The following is a 20,729-nucleotide window of genomic DNA, read 5'->3' on the forward strand; positions in this document are numbered from 1 at the left end:
TAAATATTTATAATTTATTTATAGGTATCAAAAATAATTATACATAAGAGGATGAAAAGATGGATCCAATTACATACAAGGACAACATTAAGAGCTCTGGTATACAAATTGTATTGTATGATGTACCGTATTTATCGTGGTATAACGCGCTCCCGCGTATACCGCGCAACCCTAAAGTTGCCCCGAATCCTGTGGAAAAAAATGTTTTTTTTGTACTTACAATTTTGGTGTCTTGCGCGGCGTCCATTGGCGGCCTCGTCGGGTCTGGCGTCCTTCTGCGGCTTCGGGTGTCCTCTTCGTCGGGTTCGGCGTCCTTCTGCGGCTTCGGGTGTTCTCTTCGTCGGGTCCGGCGTCCGTCTGCGGCTTCGGGTGTCCTCTTCGTAGGGTCCGGCGTCCTTCTGCGGCGTCCTCGTGTCCTCCCCGCTCGTTTCCCGCGCCGAGTTTGAATACTGCGCCTACATATACAGAGCGCAGTACACTCGTGTATTGTCGGCAATGCTCGGCAACTCTCGCGCTGACGTCCTGTACGTCCAGGACGTGAGCACGGAAGGAGCCGAGACTGCCCAACTATACCCGAGTGTACTGCGCTCGGTATATGTCGGCGCAGTATTCAAAACTCGGTGCGGGAAAGCGGGTATCGGCGTATACCGCGCACCCACGATTTTGCCCTGATTTTCAGGGCAAAAAAGTGCGCGGTATACGCCGATAAATATGGTAGTTAACCGTTTGGCTGCCACATATGGATTCCCAATGCATTTCGATCTTCTGAATCGTATCGATCTTCTTCAGGGGGTTGTATAGATATCTATAGTGTATAAAAAAACGTTATTGATGTATTTTACCGTTACATTGTATTTGCATTTAATCAACATTTCTCTATGTGGTTTGAAAAACAGTAACCAGATTATATCATACCTCACGTGAAATACCATAAATTCTAAACCAGAGTGGGTAATAAAAACATGGTGGCTGGGTTCTTCATGGTGGCCATGCAGACGAGCGCCAGATGAGGGAGATCCATGTGAGATATAAATATGTACATGTGAACATCATACAATACAATTTGTATACCAGAGCTCTTAATGTTGTCCTTGTATGTAAATGGATCCATCTTTTCATCTTTTCATGTATAAATTATTTTTGATACCTATTAGTAATACACATAATTCAGTGTAAGAGAAAGACAAGGGAAGGAAATGCTGTTTTAGGCTCCTAAAATGGTCAAAATGATTTATTGCATTTCGGATTGACTTGTAAAGCCGACATGGTAAAGATACATGCATACTGTCTTAAACAAGAAAGAATTACAGGAGCCTAAATAGTTACATGGATTGTCTTGTTTACTGCTGTTATTGTGTATTACACATTTGTGGTGTAGTACATGATATATGCGTATGATGATGCTTGCCTGTTACCATGACTTTGCTAGCAGTGTAGATTAAAGCTGGATCCACAATGTTTCACTGCGGTAACACGTACATTAGCATGCATGTTACTGCATTGCACACAAATTTGCATTTAATACTGCAGTGATATTTATTTATAATAGCATTCATTTATTTTTTTTCAAAGAAAGGGATTTTTCCTGAGGTTGCACTGAAGTAAGGTTAATGTAGAACTATAGGCAAATGGTTTTTTTTTTTTTTTTTTTCATTTTGGATAGAGTAAGGAATGGTTATAGCTTCTTTTTTTTTTTTTTCTTTCTGTGTCCAATTGTGGAGATTTACCTTCACTTCCTGTCCTGTAGCCAAAACAGGACGTGAGAGGAAATCCCCACAAATTAGGGAAATCCCTTGAGGGGTCACCAGAAGTGAAAGATTTCCGCTCTACTTCTTTTTCTGGGGACAACCCAAAATTTGGTATTTTCTTTCATTTTCAATGATAATGATAAAAAGGACAAATGGAGAGGGAGGATCTCCCTAACGGGGGGCACAGTCAGCAATAAATATTGATAGGTGTTCTAATCCACCTCTGTTATGGAAAAAAAGTTTGGCCTTTAGTTAAACTTTAATAGGTAGATTCACAAAGAGTTAGGTCGGCTTATCAGTAGATAAGCCGACCTAACTCTGAATCTACGCCGGCGTTTGTTTAAGTGTATTCTCTAACAGAGATACACTTAAACGAAGCTAAGATAGAACGGCGCAAGCCGGCCTATCTTAGCTTGCAATGTTTCTGTTGGCCGCTAGATGGCGCTTCCATTGCAGCCGGCGTAGATTATGTAAATGAGGGAATACGCCGATTCACGAACGTACGCCAAGCCTACGCCGTCGATTAACGTCGTTTCCGTAAGGCCTTAGGCGGCCTAAAGTTATTCCACCTATGAGGTGGAATAACAATGTTAAAGTATGGCCGCCGTTCCCGCCGCGAGGTTCGAATTTTTTACGTCGTTTGCGTAAGTCGTCCGCGAATCGGGAGTTACGTCGTTTACGTCCGCGTCAAAATCAATAGGCCCGTACGGCCTACTTAGCCGCAATGCGCACTGGGAAATGTAGTCGCCCGGCGCATGCGCAGTGTCCAAAAACGTCAAAAAACTTGAGGTCAAGCCTCATTTCCATACAACACGCCCCCCTCCAAGTCATTTGAATTAGGCGCCCTTACGCCCGCTCGTTTTAGGCTACACCGCCGTAGATTTGCAGGTAAGTAGATTGTGAATCACTACTAGCCTAACTAATTTACGGCGGTGTAGCCTAAAAAGGCTAGGCTAGGCCGCCCTAAAGTTAGGCAGGTGTGTGTGAATCTACCTATATGTGTATAAATGTATTGAAAGGATAGCTGTGCTTCCACAAAAGTCAAATTGGCTGCTACAGTTGTAACTTTTATTCTTACAGTCTGACATCTCCAAGCCCTGTGCACAGTTCAAAATCAGAAGTCAGCGAAGCTCATTGTGAAGATAAGGCTGAAATCACAATAATCCAGTGTGAGGAGAATCTTTGTAAGAAAGGTAAGAATACAATTTTGTGATACAAACACACACACAGCAATATACTGTATATTTAGGATTGATTGGGCTAAGCTCACTATATAGGGTTGCCACTTTTTCTTCGAGCCAAACCAGAAAAACATTAGCGGCGCACAGCAAAAAAAATTTTTTTAGCGTACTCTATAGCAGGGATATGCAATAGCGAACCTCCAGCTGTTGAACTATAAGTCCCATGAGGCATAGCAAGACTCTGACAGCCTCAAGCATGACACCCAGAGGCATGATGGGACTTGTAGTTTTGCAACAGCTGGAGGTCCCCTAATTGCATATCCCTGATGTTTAGAATTGTAAAAGACCTGGGACAACTTTCGGCGCTCCAAAGAGAATAGTAATGTGGCGTGCATAGTGCCCCCTCCTATCAGGCACTGTTCTGAGCTACATTCCTGTCTGAATATTGTGTCCGGGTTTCAGGTGGACTGAAACCCGGACATATGATTAAAAAACCCAACTGTGTGGGTGAATCCCGGACAGGTGGCAACCCTAACACTATACAAGCAGGAGTCTCTTTCTCATGCCAATAATGAAAGAATGTGATCAAGTGATAGCTGGTTTGATGACCAAATTTCCTCTTCTTACACGTTTAGATGGGTGTCCGACTGAGTTGGTTTATGGGTCTTTTAAATAGTGACTGTGAAACCTATTTATTCAGAACAATAACCAGAGGATAGAATGTATATTATTTAACCACTTGCCCACCGGGCACTTATACCCCCTTCCTAACCAGACCAATTTTAAGCTTTCAGTGCTCTCACATTTTGAATGACAATTACTCAGTTTTGTAACTCTGTACCCATTTGAAATTTGTGTCCTTCTTTTCACACAAATAGACCTTTCTTTTGGTGGTATTTAATCACCACAGTTTATTTTTTATTTTTTGCTCTGTAAATGAAAAAAGACCAAAAATTTATTTCTGTTATAAAATTTTGCAAATTAGTAATTTTTCTTCATAAATTTTGTCTGCAATTTATACTGCTACATATCTTTGGTAAAAAAAACAAATAAGCATCATATTTATCGGCATTTAACACGCACAGGCGTATAACACGCACCTTCATTTTAAGAGGGAAGTTTCAGGAAAAAACATACATTTTAAATAAAGAACTTTAAAGCAAAATAAGGGTCAGTGCCCATCAATGCAGCCTGATCAATGCCCATCTGCAGCCTCGCTATTGCCAATCAATGACTATCTGCAGCCTCACAATTGCATATCAATGCAGCTTGATCAATGCCCATCTGCAGCCTCGCCATTGCCATGAATGCAGGCTAATCAATACCCATCTCACCTCACCTCAGGGAGGGGGGGCGGGGTGAGCGCCGTCACATTACATCGGCGCCGTCTTTAATACAGTCCCGCCTCCTGGACCAACTTCTATGATAGACAGAGCACTGGTCCAATGGCGGCCCAGGAGACGGGACTTCCTATTACAGAGGCCGCTGAGTAAACAAGAGATTCTTGCTGTATGTAATCTGACGGCGCCAGTCCCGCCCTCCTCCCCGTTCTCTCTGAGGCAACCGAATAGCAGTATCGACGTATAACAATATTGCAACCGATTTGCAGGGTGAAAAAGTGATACATGTTATTTGGTATTTGTGAAAGTTAGAGTCTACAAGCTATGGTGCCAGTCATTGAAAATTGATCACACCTAAAGTATTGTCATTTTTTGAGACTCTAACAAGCCAGGACAGTACAAATACTCCCCAAATTACCCCTTTTTGGAAAGTAGAAATTTAAAGGTATTTAGTAAGAGGCATGGTGAGTCGATCCATTTCTATGTGGATCTGGCCCATAATTTCTAGACTACCTCTTACACTTTTGAAGGCCTTGGAGGACCAGGACAATGAAAACACCCAAAAAATTACCCCATTTTAATGAGTCTTTTGAACATGTCATTTTTTTCTACAAGTTTTTGGAAAATGTGTAAAGAAAATGAAAACACATTTTTTTTTACATAAAGTTGTCCATTTATAAGATATTTCTAACGCAGCATATACGTAGCAAAAATTATGCCCCAAAATATATTCTGCTACTCCTCCTGAGCATGGCGGTACCACATGTGTGAGACTTTTACACAGCCTGGCCACAAACAGAGGCCCAACATGCAGGAAGCACCATCAGGTGTTCTAGGGACATACATTTCAAATCTAATTTGACAACCTATTACACATTTGTGAGGCACTGATAGTCACTGTAGTGGCATGGATGAGCACTGATGTCACTGGCTCTTTACCCTGATCCGTGATACGCCAGGTCTGGGAGACCCGACTGTCACGGACATTCCTGGGGTCACAGGGTTAAGGGCTAGAGATAGGGTTAAATATTAGGGTTAACAGTAATTGGTAGGTTTAGTGGTAATCGTTGGCTTTTGCGTTAGCCTTGATCATTAGGATTAGCAGTAATCGTTAGGGTTAGCAGTAATTGTTATGCCTCGTACACATTTTTCTCGGCAGGAAAAAAAAAACGTAATTTTTCTCAACGTGATTCTTCTCCAGCCTGACTTGCATACACACGTTCATGCAAAAAAACGCAGTGGCATACAACACGTACGACGGGACTATAAAGGGGAAGTTCCTTTCAAATGGCGCCACCCTTTGGGCTGCTTTTGGGCTTACACATAACCATTTTTCACAACCAATATAAAATTATCAATACCAATGTCAAAACTAAGCACACCCGCCCAATGTGGCATGTAAGGGGGCGAGGATTGCTTAAAGCGGAAGTTCCACTTTTGGGTGGAACTCCGCTCTAACTTCCCTGCAGATAACACTTATACAAGAACACTTACCTTGCACAACCCTTAAAGTATATGTCATCCCTCACCTTTAAAACAACCCATTCAGTTTAAAATAGAAATGGAAAGCAAAACATTTGTGTATAGATATAAAAAAAACATAATAAATACAATTTAGGAGGAGAAGGTAGAGAAAGCAATACACTGATCCCAGTGAAGAGCTGTGTAGGTATTTTTTTTTTTAATTCTGACTCGTTTTGCGAGTATTGACTCGCAAGACGAGCAGAATTCAAGCTAAATAGTCCTACAGTACCTCATTTGGCCTGAGGTACAGGGGCGCAGAAGCCAAGCAGAGCCGAAAATAGGCCTGCAGTACCTCATTTGGCCTGAGGTACGGGGGCGAAGGAGCCGAGAAAAGGCGAACATTGACCTGCAGTACCTCATTTAGCCTGAGGTACGGGGGTGCGGGTAACGAGCCGAAGTGTCCTCTGGCCGCATTCGGTATTGCATCCCATTGAAGTCAATGCAAAACAAATTATTTTTGTTTCCATTGACTTCAATGGGAAAACTCGCTTTGATATGCGAGTACTTTGGATTACGAGCATACTCCTGGAACGGATTATGCTCTTAATCCAAGGTTCAACTGTACTTGGTTTGTTCCATTGAGTTATGCTTTAAATGTAAATGAATTCCATGTATTGTATGTTCTGTTTTTGCTTTGGTTGCAGATGAATCATTTATACCTCCACCAGAATCCCAGGCGATTAACCCAGCCATGTATCCAGATACATCATGGGAGGACCATCTCCTAGAGCAACAGGATCACCTAGAGAGGGAAATGGAGGAAGCCAAGAAAATGATATCTGGCCTGCAGGTATGCATCTGTTGTCTTCACCGGGCTCTTATAAAACAGCTTGTCCACTTGTCTCTACATCTATATATTGAACAAATCTCTAAGTAAACTAGTGTTACAGTAACTATAGAATAAAAGCATAGGGAAATCATAACAGAACAATTTTACATTGGAAATGAGCAGTGCAGTCGTCATAACTCAGGAAGACCATTGTTCATATCTCTAAATGTGCTTGGATTGTAAGGAGGCACACAAGGGGTCCGCTGGTACAATTATTCTCACTGAGATGTACATAAAGGAGGATTTTCTGGTTAGCAGAGATAATAGCAAACACCTTGTGCTACAACAAGCTCTCAGGCAAGTCTTTTAAATTATTAAAACAGCCTTTAGCAGGCATGTCAAACTGAGAGGGTACAGTGGACTGAACTGAGTACAGTAAAACCTTGGTTTGAGAGCGTTTTGCAACACAAGCAAACATTTTTTATACATTTTGCCTTGATATACAAGCGATGTCTTGATATAAGAGGAGTGTCATGTCACAACTGAGTATAAAAAAGAAGAGAGGAGCCTCTAAGTGTAGCAATATGGTTACATTTAATGAAGGTACAACGTTTAGCCACTTATTGCTACACTTAGAGGTGCCTCTCTTCCCTTTTATACTCTGTAAAAAATTGCTTTGATATACAAGTGCTTTGGATTACAAGCATGTTTCTGGAACGAATTATGCTCGCAAACCAAAGTTTTACTGTATATTAACCACTTAACGCCGGCCGCACGCCTATTTACGTCCACAGAATGGCACGTACAGGCAGATGGGCGTATATATACGTCCCTGCCTTCTAGCGGGTCGGGGGTCCGATCGGGACCCCCTCCGCGGCGGGCGGCTTACCTCGGGGAGCGATCCGGGACGACGGCGCGGCTATTCGTTTATAGTCGCGATCGCTCCCCGGAGCTGAAGAACGGGGAGAGCCGTATGTAAACACGGCTTCCCCGTGCTTCACTGTGGCGGCTGCATCGATCGAGTGATCCCTTTTATAGGGAGACTCGATCGATGACGTCAGTCCTACAGCCACACCCCCCTACAGTTGTAAACACACACTAGGTGAACCCTAACTCCTACAGCGGCCCCTTGTGGTTAACTCCAAAACTGCAACTGTCATTTTCACAATAAACAATGCAATTTAAATGCATTTTTTGCTGTGAAAATGACAATGGTCCCAAAAATGTGTCAAAATTGTCCGAAAGTGTCCGCCATAATGTCGCAGTCACGAAAAAAATCGCTGATCGCCGCCAATAGTAGTAAATTTTTTTTTTTATAAAAATGCAATAAAACTATCCCCTATTTTGTAAACGCTATACATTTTGCGCAAACAAATCGATAAACACTTATTGCGATTTTTTTTACCAAAAATATGTAGAAGAATACGTATCGGCCTAAACTGAGGAAAACATTTTTTAAGGTGGCTTTGTATTGGCTCCTCACCGCCTGTTTTAACCCCTTAAGACCTGCACTAGTGTGCCACAACCAATTGCATTGCATGCAGTTTAGGGGCAGTTGCGAGGCGCCCCTATTCTATTAAATGAGCTGTATTCAGCAAGGAAAGCATTTTGGCCGTAAATTATGTGCTCCACCTTCTACTGCTTTTGCAGCATAAAGGGGAGTAGTTGGGGGCGGTAAAAATATGTCTCAGACGTGTGTTCCGACCACCCCCCAAACACTTGCTCTTTCAAGTGGTCTTCAGTAGCTGCTAACCTATGACAAATGCCAGTAACTCTGTGAAAGACAATTTCTTCCATTGTTTGTTGCTGTGAATTTCACTATTTGTTTTTGCAGATTTCAAAGTGTTAGCACTCGACTAACAAAATGTTTCTGGTAACTTCATATCAAGGGCAGTGGTCTCCAATTTGTGGCCCGAGGGCCGGATGTGGCCCTTTGTTTGCCTTTGTCCTGCCCTTGAGCCATTATTCCCTCTATTGAAACCAATAATGAGGTACCATTCCTTTCACTGACAACAACAGTGGGGTACCATTCTCCCCCAATCTCCCCACCCCTCCACTGACACCAACAATAGAGCACTATTTATTTCAATGACACCAACATTAGACAAAATTCCTCCACTGAAACCAACAATGGGGCATCCTTCCTGCCACTGATACCAACATTGGGGCATCATTTCTCCCACTGACACTAATGATGGTGCACGGTTCCTGCCACTAATACCAATGATGGGGCACTATTCCTCCTCCTACTAACCACATTTTGTTGAATGCCACTGACCACCAAGCCAGAGAAATTGCAGACTCCCATGGATGCTGGGGCATTTTCTACTCTCACTGGCCACAGTCCGGCCTCCTAAAGTCTCAAAAGCAGTACACTGGCCCTTTGTTTAGATGTGTGATAGTGATTGCGCAGGCGCCGCGTAGAGCTGACTCTCAGCTCTACATATTTGGCCATTTTCGGAGACTCAGTTGAGGTTCGTACTGCGCAAGTGCCGCCCCTGTGCTGTACAGGGGGTCCTAATCCACCGGGGGAACATTTTCGGCAGGACACCGGAAGTGACGTCTCAAGACTCCCCCCGATGCGTTGCTTCACTGGTCATGTGACTTCCTCAGGGATCAAATACGGAAGAATAAACATCTTCCTTTTATATGATATTAAATCGGTGACATTCTATTTAAGTCCTCATTAGCGAGCACTATAGATCTCATTCTGCTAACTGACAGGGAAAGCAGGTAAAGTATGTAAAGACTTGGACAGAGCAAACGAGTTGGACCCTTTGTCAAGTTTTTATTGCTGTCCATGTCCTTGCTGGGGAGAATTACCCTTCTATTAGTCCTGGTGACCATTTTCACTGAGACAAAAATAGGAATAGAAATATTTTTCTGATTTCTTGTCGCTTCTTCAAAACAGCAAGTATAGAGAACTCCTTGCAGCAGGACACAGGCAGCAAAAATAACATATTTTAGTCTTTCCTATTTTAGTCTATCTACAAAAAAAAAAAAAGGTTTATTACACTTTAAAATGTGCATAGGAACATTGTATAACGTGTAATTCACAGACACATTGTAGCTCAGTCTTAATAATGGGTCTTTATTTGTATTCATATAGCAGCCTGTAACAATATCCCAGCTTTATTATCTCCCGTGGTTACAGGATTGGGTTTCCTTTTCAGGCATTGCTATTAAATGGATCGCTTCCCGAAGACGAACAAGAGAGCTTATTCTCTTTGCGTGAAGACGGGGCGTGCCCAGAAGAACAACTGGTGAGTTCATACTGTACTTGCTTCACTATTCTGCAAGTCTTCCACCACCTTCCATCATTGCTGAACTTCACTTCTTCTGCATTTCAGGTCATCATCAAAAGTCGCCTTGACCAGAGTATGAGTGAGAACCAGTGTCTGAAGGTGAGTCCTTACTGCAACACCTACAAGTTAGAGAGGATGAGTTTTTTTTGCAGTAAGTGTGAGGCCTCGTACACACGACCGAGAATCTCGTCGTAAATGAAACATCAATTTCCTCGACGAGGTTCTTGTTAGGCTTGTCGAGAATCTTGTCAATCTTTCTTTGCATACATACTGTCAAGACAAAATCTCGTCGTTCTGAAATGCGGTGACGTACAACAACAAAGGACGGCACTATAAAGGGGAAGTTCGAATCCACTGGCGCCACCCTTGGGGCGGCTTTTGCTAATCTCATGTTACTGCGTGTTAAGTAAAAGTTTGGTGAGAGACGATTTGCGCTTTTCAGTCTGTTACAGAGTGACGAATGTGCTATCTACATTACAAACCCTACTTTTACCGAAGGTGCGCTCCTGTCTCATACTTTTATTCTGAGCTTGCGCGGGTTTCTAAGCATACACACGAACGCGTTTCTCGTCGTAAACCAGCCCGACGAGAAACACGACGAGAAAATTGAGACTCCCAAAGATAAAAAAGACATGTTCTCTTTTTTTCTCGTTGAGATTCACGACAGTTTTCTCGACGAAAAACATACACATGACCGTTTTCCTCAGCAAAAAAGCTCTGCCACCAATTTTCTGGATGGATTTTGTCGAGGAAAACGGTGTAGTAGTAGTTACTGACATCCAATCATTCATAATGTGATATGAGCTAAAGGAAAACACCAGATCTCCTTAACAACATACTTGGTCATGTTTAATAAGTGCGGCCCCGTACACACGACCAGTTTCCTCGGCAGAATTCAGCTTCCGACCGAGTTTCTGGCTGAATTCTGCCGAGGAAACTGGTCGTGTGTACACTTTCAGCCGAGGAAGCCGACGAGGAGCTCGACGAGGAAATAGAGAACATGTTCTCTATTTCCTCGTTGTTCTATGGGAGCTCTCGTCCCGCCGAGCTCCTCGGCGGCTTCAGTGCTGAACTGGCCGAGGAACTCGATGTGTTTGGCACGTCGAGTTCCTCGGCCGTGTGTACGAGGCTTGCAAGATTAAAACTATGCCTTAGCCACCACTATTTTTCTAAAGTTTCTTATTGCGAGTTATGTCTTTATTATGGTATTGCTGATCAATTTGTAAAAACAAAAAGAAAAAATTGCGCCTACTAAGTGCAGTATGTCTGATAATATGGAATTTATTAATTCATTAAAACAGCCAAATGGCTACTCACTAAAAAGTAGTACAAAATGCGCTCATAAAAAAGGGGAAGTGTAGTCACTGTAGATCGTCAGCCGATGATGGTGGCTTCTCTGATGAAGATATTGTCGGTTGCTGTCCAGCTCTACAGCCTGTCCCAGCAGGTCCGGGGGGGATCTGGGTATCTCTCTGTCAGCACCAGCTGGGCTCCTGTCGGTGCCCCTTTCAATGTGAAGCAACAGAGGAGGCTGGATGTGTTCGGGAAAAGGACACCCCATCTCGTTCTACAGAGTATATATAAGTATGCCAATCTCCTCCTCCCATTAGATGTGATGAAAATGCGGAAGCATTGAAACGCGTCATCACTACGAGCCCCTGTCTAACGTCACTTCCTGTCGCCAAGAGCCGTGTGCGCTCCAGGCCGAAAGCACGCCGCCGAACAGGTACTTCCGGGATTCGCTGTTCCCGCAGTGCTCTGCCTCGCTTCTTTCCTGGACAGCAACCAACAATATCTTCACCAGAGAAGCCACCATCATCGGCTGACGATCTACAGTGACTACAATTCCCCTTTTTATGAGCGCATTTTGTACTACTTTTTAGTGAGTAGCAATATGGCTCGTTTAATGAATTAATAAATTCCATATTATCAGACATACTGCACTTAGTAGGTGCATTTTTTCTTTTTGTTTTTGCTATTACAGAGTCTCGCTTCACTCTCCAAAGTGCTGCCACGGTGTATATTTCATTTTGAACTGTTTATATACGAACTTTAAATATTGGGACTTTACCATCCTTTTTATTATTATCCAGTTACTGGTCTTTTTGTTTCCCTTCCTCCCTTTCCCTTTTTATAACAATTTATTTGTCAACTTTTTGTGGTATTGTGGTTCAAAGCTCCCTCTTTTGCGCCGTCATTGTGTTTGTCTGATCAATTCGTAGCCTGAACTTTATTTAATCTGCCATAACGTTTGAAAAAGGCAACTTCAAGGGGGGGGTTTTCGGGAAAAATAACATCTGCTTATAGATTGAGTTTTAGCAAACTTATTTAAAAATAACAGACATGTTTATATTTACCTGCTCTGTCCAATGGTTTGCACAGAGCAGCATGGATCTTCCTCCTCTCGGGTCCCTCGTCTGCGCTCCTGGCCCCTCCCTTCTGACGAGTGCCCCCACAGCAAGTGGCTTGCTATGGGGGCACCTGAGCTGCAGCTCCGTGTGTCCATCTAGACCGGTTCGACTCCTCCCCCTCTCTCTCTTGATTGGCTGCCTGACTTGACTAACTGACTCATTGACAGTAGCGGGAGCCAATGGCGCCGCTGCTGTGTCTCAGCCAATCAGGAGGGAGAGTCCCAGGTGGCTGAGGCACTCGTGCATATCAATGGATAGAGATGCTCAGGTAAATATTAGGAGGGCTGCTGCACACTAAAGGTTTTTTATCTTAATGCATAGAATACATTAAGGTAAAAAACCTTTTGCCTTTACAACAACTTCTGTAAAAATTTCTACTTTTTTAGGGCTTCCATGGAAACTCTGATATATATTTATAGAAAGCAAAAAAAGAAAAAATATCTGACTCTTAGACCCCTTTCACACTGAGCCGCCCATAGCGTCGGCAGTAAAACGCTGCTATTTACAAGTCGTACCCCATGATTTCCAATGAGTACCATTCATATCTGTGCGTTTTCAAGTTGCAGCGACTTTAAAGTAGTCCCTGCACTACTTTGGTCTGACTTCGATGCGACTTCAAGTCACTTCACAGTCGCAGCAAAATCGCGCGCGGGGGGGGTCGCAGAAAAATCAAAAAATCACGCAACTTTCAAGTCGCACAAGTGTGGAAGTAGACTTTAATCTCTTTTCCCCTGGTCAGTCCCATCCCCCCACAGTTAGAAAACACCTAGGGAACACAGTTAACCCCTTGATCGCCCCCTAGTGTTAACCCCTTCCCTGCTAGAGACATTTATACAGTAATCAATGCATTTTTATAGCACTAATTGCTGTATAATTGTCACTGGTCTCAAAAAAGTGTCCGATCTGTCTGCCGAAATATCGCAGTCCCGATAAAAATCGCTGATCGCCGCCATTACTAGTAAAAAAGAATAATAATAAAAATGCCATAAATCTATCTCCTATTTTGTAGATGCTATAACTTTTGCGCAAACCAATCAATATTCGCTTATTGCGATTTTGTTTATCAAAAATATGTAGAAGAATAGATATCGGTCTAAACTGAGAAAAAAAATGAGTTTTTTAAAATAAAATGTAGATATTTATTATAGCAAAAGGTAAAAAATAATGGGGGTTATTTACTAAAGGAAAATCCACTTTGCACTACAAGTGCACTGCAAGTGCAGTCGCTGTAAATCTGAGAGGGACATGCAAGGAAAATAAAAAACAGCATTTTAGCTTGCACATGATTGGATGATAAAATCAGCAGAGCTTCCCTCATTTCAGATCTTCCCCTCAGATCCACAGCGACTGCACTTCCAAGTGCACTTGTAGTGCAAAGTGGATTTGCCGTAAATAAAACCTCCATTGTGTTTTTTTCAAAATTGACACTTTTCTTTTGTTTATAGCACAAAAAAATAAAAACCTCAGAAGTGATCAAATACCACCAAAATAAATAAATTTTGTTTGGGTACAGCGTTGAACGACACAAAAAAAAGGCCTGGCCATTGAGCAGCCAAATCTTCCGGGACTATAGTGGTTAAAGTAAACCTGTTGCTTGGGCCTACATAGACAAAGCACAGATTCACTTTAATAGGTAGGAATAACCCTACATAAGAACCTTCGAGTTGCGAACTTTCAAAGATGCGAACGTGCTTGCACAGTTTTTTTAATTTAACCCATCGGGCTGAACAAAAAAGAACTGACAGATCGCCATACCTACACAAGCAATGTTGGTGCAGCGATCTCCCCTAATGTGCTGTTGTGTTCTGACAGGGGGACTCCCCCCGCCAGGACACACTGATCAGCGATCACAGCCTTTGTCTGCAAGCACTGATCTTTGTTAGATTTACGAAAAGGTTGGGCTTACGAAACGCTCCCAAACTTATTCGTAAGTAGGGGACTTACTGTAGTTGACCTTTTAGAAATATGATTATGTTAAATTCAGGACCACATACAGAAATATACTTGACATCAACACTGAGCTTGTACTTTCTGCGCACACATAAAAAAAAAAAATCTATGCTCTATACACAGTACCAAAAAGAAAGAACAGAACAAGTTTAACGTGAAATGCCGTCCAGCTATAATGTGCACCAAGTAGTATTCCTCCCAGTATGGAAGAGATTAATAAGTTACACCATTTTTGATCCCTTTGCAGAAAGAACTCCAGAATTGCAAACAAGAAAATCGGAATCTCCAAGCAATCAAGGTAAATTGAATCATGAGATATATGTTTTTGGAATGTGCTAACTGTACATCTGATCCAGAAATCGGCTTTTTTATTTATTAGCTATTGAAGGTTGATGTGGAATTAATAAAAAAAACACACAATTGGGGTTATTTACTAAAGGCAAATCCACTTTGCACTACAAGTGCAAACTACAAGTGCAAACTACAGTAAGTACATATTGGGGGTTATTTACTAAAGACAAATCCACTTGAAATTACACTGAAAGTGCACTTGGAAGTGCAGTCGCTGTAGATCCGAGGGGGACATGCAAGGAAAATAAAAAACTGAATTTTAGCTTGCACATGATTGGATGAAAGATTTTTTCATCCAATCATGTGCAAGCTAAAATTCTGTTCCCAATATGTACTTACTGTAGTTTGCACTTGTAGTGCAATTTCAAGTGGATTTGTCTTTAGTAAATAACCCCCAATATGTACTTACTGTAAATTCAGAGCTAAAGTTTGATATTCTTATAGTTTGCTTTCCCCCGGTTCAACTTTTTTCCCCCCATTAACAGGCTAGCTAAATTATTAAAAAGTTTTTGGTACATATCCTTTTTTTAGTACCAGTGACATCATCTGTGTTTCTCTATGCAATACACACATGTCATGGCTTGTGAGATGGCCTGGCAGGGTACTGTACATACAGTGCCTTGAAAAAGTATTTATACCTCTTTATGTGATAGACCAACACAAAGTGGCACATAATTGTGAATTGGACGGAAAATTATCCACTTCCCGACGGCCGTACGACTATATACGGCCGCAGGGTGGCTCTACTTCTCTGGGAGGCCGTGTTTTTACGGCCGCCCCTTTTCGCGTTCCCCGCGCGCGATCCCGAGCGCGCAGCGGGGAACTGCTGTGCTGGCCGTGTCCCTTGGACACAGCCAGTCACAGATCGCCGTGAACGGCCAATCGGAGCGGCCGTTTCCTAGGCGATCTGTGCGGCCAATGAGAGATGATCTCATATGTTTACATATGAGATCATCTCTAATTCCCGGCTCTCGCAGACAGCGGTGCTGTCAGGGGAGAGAGGAGACGGATCTGTGTCTCTTGTACATAGGGACACAGATCGGTCACCCCCCCCAGTCACCCCCCTTCCCCCACAGTTAGAACACTAATTAGGGTACACATTTAACCCCTTCCTCACCCCCTAGTGTTAACCCCTTCCCTGCCAGTCACATTTATACAGTAATTAGTGCATATTTATAGCACTGATTGCAGTATAAATGTGAATGGCGCCAAAAATGTGTCAAAAGTGTCCGATGTGTCCGCCATAACGTTGCAGTCCCAATAAAAATCGCAGATCGCCGCCATTTCTAGTAAAAAAAAATTTTTATACAGTAATTAGTGCATATTTATAGCACTGATTGCAGTATAAATGTGAATGGCGCCAAAAATGTGTCAAAAGTGTCCGATGTGTCCGCCATAACGTTGCAGTCCCAATAAAAATCGCAGATCGCCGCCATTTCTAGTAAAAAAAAAATTATACAGTAATTAGTGCATATTTATAGCACTGATTGCAGTATAAATGTGAATGGCGCCAAAAACGTGTCAAAAGTGTCCGATGTGTCCGCCATAACGTCGCAGTCCCAATAAAAATCGCAGATCGCCGCTATTTCTAGTAAAAAAAAAAAAATAATAATAATAATTCTGTCCCTTATTTTGTAGGCGCTATAACTTTTGCGCAAACCAGTCGCTTATTGCGATTTTTTTTTTTTACTAAAAATATGTAGAATACGTATCGGCCTAGACTGAGGATAAAAAAAAAACGTAAAAAAATAAAATTGAGCTATTTATTATAGCAACAAGTAAAAATATTTTTTTTTTTTCAAAATTGTCGCTCTATTTTTGTTTATAGCGCAAAAAATAAAAACCGCAGAGGTGATCAAATACCACCAAAAGAAAGCTCTATTTGTGGGGAAAAAAGGACGTTATTTTTGTTTGGGAGCCACGTCGCACGACCGCGCAATTGTCAGTTAAAGCGACGCAGTGCCGAATCGCAAAAAGTCCTCTGGTCAGGAAGGGGTTTAAGTGCCCAGTAAGGAAGTGGTTAAAAATGGTTTTCAATATTTTTTACCAATAAATCTGTGAAAAGTGTGGCGTGCATTTATATTCAGCCCTCCTGAGTCAATACTTTGTAGAACCTCCTTTCGCTGCAATTACAGCTGCAAGTCTTTTTGCACATCTAGAGAGTGACATTTTTGCCCATTCTTCTTTGCAAAATAGCTCAAGATCTGTAAGATTGGATGGAGAATGTCTGTGAACAGCAATTTTCAAGTCTTTCCTGCAGATTCTCAATTTGATTTAGGTCTGGACTTTGTCTGGCCCATTCGAACACATGAATATGCTTTGATCGAAACCATTCCATTGTAGCTCTGGCTGTATGTTTAGGGTCATTGTCCTGCTGGAAGGTGAACCTCTGCCCCAGTCTCAAGTCTTGTGCAGACTCTTAACAGGTTTTATCTAAGATTGCCCTGTATTTGGCTCCATCCATCTACCCATCAACTCTGAACAGCTTCCCTGTCCCTGCTGAAGAAAAGCATCCCCACAACATGATGCTGCCACCACCATGTTTCACAGTGGGGATGGTGTGTTCAGGGTGATGTGCATTGTTAGTTTTCCGTCACACATAGCGTTTTGCTTTTAGGCCAAAAAGTTCAATCTTGATCTCACCTTCTTCCTAATGTTAATTTCGTCCACGAAAACGTTTGTCAAAGATTTTTGTCAGTGACATTTTTACAGTGACGAAAACTAAACTAAAAGTACAGCACATTTTCATCCACTGACGAAGACTATGACAAAAATCCAATCTGTTTTCGTTCCTTAACGAAAATGGGAAGAAAATTACAAGTAGGGATGTTTACCCTGATGAACTACCGTATTTATCGGCTTATAACACAGTGCGTACGTGTTATACGCCAAGATTTGTTTTTACCAACAGGGGGGGCGGGTATTGCGCAGTCCACCCAGGGTGACACCCATTGGGCGGGGGGGTGTCAGGCATCATGTGTGCTGTTCTTGCTTTCACTTTCTTACAGTTTACTAAACTGATTTATCCTCCTCCTAACTTGGTTAAAGGAATGGTGGTCAGATATGTCTGTGAATGATCTGACTGCAAAAGGACCTTTCATATGAAAACTCTTTTTATAAACAAATGTTCAAATTAGCTAAAAATACTTTCTATTGAGAAGAGAGAGGAGACTTGGTAAACTATCCCAGCAGTTCTCTGGGAAAATCCAACCAACTGTTATTATTTTCTGAAAAGGTCCGGTATGGAATGTTTTTCAAGTTTGGGGAGTACATACAGACTTACAGATTATTTCCCAATCTGGCCAAAACTGTCTCTGGTGCAAAAATAATTTCATGTCTGGAGGCATCTCATGACTTTAAAAATGTGCCAGAATAGCTTGTGTTATGTGGTGCTCAGTATCCTCTGTTTTCTAGGATCTTTATAAAGAACAAGATTGTTTTTGTAGTGCTTCAGCTGTATGCAGCATATGTCTTTACTATTTGGCTTTGCTTCTGTTGTCAAAGAAGGAGAATGTGACACATATGTATGTGCTAAACAAGAAAGCAGATTCCTCCTACACCATTGACTCACCTTCACACCAGAAAAGTAAAAATAACTGCTGAGATGTTCTTATTAGTCATCTGCGTTATGCTTGTTAAATGTCCTGAAGTTACATGAACTTCAATTTACATTCTTAACCGAAAGGTCTGCTGCAAACTGGTAGTTCAGGGATGGTGGAGGGCCATAGGTGGAATCATTACATAAAAAAAGAATAAATAGTGCAGCGCTGAATAGTCATAAGTCGTAAACTAGTTAGAGTGACCACAGAATAATGAAATAATCAATGTAAATGTAAAAATTATGAAACACAGAATATGGATATACTAAATATAAGTATATAAATTATGGAACACACAACTGAATACAATAATGTGAAAGTCCATATGTGATGAACACAGTGTGAAAAAAGATTCTCCCAAGTGACAACACTGGATGCTGAATAGCCAGTTGACTGAAGAGATCAAGGTTACTTCATAGAAAGAAAAGATGAGGTACTCTGAGGCTTCGTACACACGACCGAGTTTCTCGGCAAAAACCAGCAAGAAACTTGCTGGGAGATATTTTTTTGCCGAGGAAAACGGTCGTGTGTACACTTTCATCGAGGAAACTGTCGAGAAACTCGACGAGCCAAAAAGAGGGCAAGTTCTCTATTTCCTCGATGGGAGTCTCAAATTGGCTCGTCAAGTTCCTCGACGGGCTGGTTTCCGACGAGAAACTCGAGCGTGTGTATGCTAAGAAACCCGCGCTTGCTCAGAATATAAAGTATGAGACGAGAGTAAAAGTAGCATTTTTCAAGCTGTAACAGACTGAAAAGTGCAAATCGTCTCTTAACAAACTTTTACTTAACACGCAAACACATGAGATTAGCAAAACCAGTCCCAAGAGTTTAGCCAGTGGAATCGAACTTCCCCTGCCGTTGTATGTGTTGTATGTCACCGCGTTTGAGAACGAGGAGATTTTGTCTTGACAGTGTGTACGCAAAGCAAACTTGTCGAGTTTCTCGACAAGCCTAACAAGGAACTCGACGAGGAAAACTATGTGTTTCGCCCGTCGAGTTTCACGGTCGTGTGTACGAGGCCTTACCATGTGAGGTGGACTCATCTGTTATATAACAGTGGGTCAGATGGGCTTGTGGTCTCAAAGACCTAGATCAATGCAGCAGGATCTCGCAGGTTAACCAAACGGTCTTGATGGCTTCCATGAGGTAGGTCCCGAAGACTGGGATAGAGAGCCAGTGGTCCCTCCGTTATGCACCAGGGTCTACAGATTTCCAATGCATGCCAGGAACTAAAGATAGCTGGTTGCAGGTTGTCATTTTCTGAAACAAACCGGGATGGTAGATAAAGTCTCCCAGTTCACCAACCCTCAATTACAAGCAAATTGGAGGATAGCACAGAGCGTGGGTCATCTAAACAGAATCCAGGTGGTGGAGATCATTACATGGTTTCTTGTACCTTATGGTGTTGAGTTTGAGTTCTTTTGCATTTGAGTACTAAGGACAACCCTTTTGATTGCTAGGCACTTTTACAATACCTCTTTTATTCATGTTGCGTTAAGCATTTATGTTATGCACTCTGCAAAAGGGCTGAAGAGATTGCAACATTGAATTACCTGAGAAACCAGTGAATAATTATCTAGATCTTATTGACAAGGAAAGCTGATACTAAAAGTGCCAATACATGGACTAATTCATGGCACAGATTAGACTGTTTTATCCAGATCTGCCCTATGACTTTCCTTAAGTTAGAATAGGCAGCTTCTATGACCTTCTGATATCCGATTTACAAATATTTGGTATGAAATAGCCAGTGTGTGTGACCATCCTACAACTATTTTCTGTCCACCTGATCCTGATGTGTTTATAGCCAAATTTGATGATAAATATGATGATGGTGATTATAGCAATACATATTTTTTTTCCGTTTAACCATAAAGCATTTCAAAACTGTACATCCCGTACATTAGCACTCATTCTACACATCACTTGGCTTTATCACAATTTTTTTTTTTTTTGCAATCTTTATAGTTTACTGACCCTTTTTCTTAACCTCCCACTCCACTCCCTTTCTTATGCTTCCTTAAATTTTTTAAATGTAACTTAAATCCAGCAGTCTTCTGGATATTCCGGTGATGTCACATTATCCTTCCAGAGATGAACATTCCTTCTTCCTGCACTGAATGGCGTTCACGTTATGATGCACGAGTACTGTTTTGGTGCAGCAGTAGCTGAGATGCCTAGTACACACGATCGGTTTTCTCGACGGTCAAAAGACTGCCGGTAAAACCGAGGAGAAAACCGAGAACTGGCTCGGTCCCTTTTCCCCCTACACATGGCTGGTTTTCCCAACAGGAAAACTGCCAGGAGAACTTTGGCCGGGAAAACCGGCCGTGTGTATGCTCCCTCGCAGTGTTTCCCATAGGAAAACTGCAGGAAAAAAACCACTGCTATTCGTGGCGAGAAAAAAGAGAACATGTTCTAATTTTTTAAACCGCAGTTTTCCTGCCGGGGAAACTGCTAAGAATCATACACACGGCCGGTTTTCCCGGCCAAAGGAAAACACAGCAAAACGATCGTGTGTACTAGGCATCAGATGTGAGCCCAGGCCAGG

The 20,729-nt window shown here is 42.1% G+C and overlaps 1 protein-coding gene across 2 annotated transcripts in view; it reads left to right on the forward strand.

The window, feature by feature from the left end:
• DIXDC1 (DIX domain containing 1) overlaps positions 1-20,729 on the forward strand; it is a 231,373-nt gene that overhangs the window by 162,572 nt on the left and 48,072 nt on the right. For both annotated transcript variants that reach the window (XM_040325415.1, XM_040325416.1), the window contains exons 6-10: positions 2,829-2,941; positions 6,438-6,583; positions 9,736-9,825; positions 9,913-9,966; positions 14,476-14,526. In XM_040325415.1, coding sequence (XP_040181349.1) covers positions 2,829-2,941; positions 6,438-6,583; positions 9,736-9,825; positions 9,913-9,966; positions 14,476-14,526 — 454 coding nt within the window. The remainder of the gene's footprint in view (positions 1-2,828; positions 2,942-6,437; positions 6,584-9,735; positions 9,826-9,912; positions 9,967-14,475; positions 14,527-20,729) is intronic.

This window comes from Rana temporaria, chromosome 10, assembly GCF_905171775.1.
Source record: "Rana temporaria chromosome 10, aRanTem1.1, whole genome shotgun sequence".
Taxonomy (NCBI): domain Eukaryota; kingdom Metazoa; phylum Chordata; class Amphibia; order Anura; family Ranidae; genus Rana; species Rana temporaria.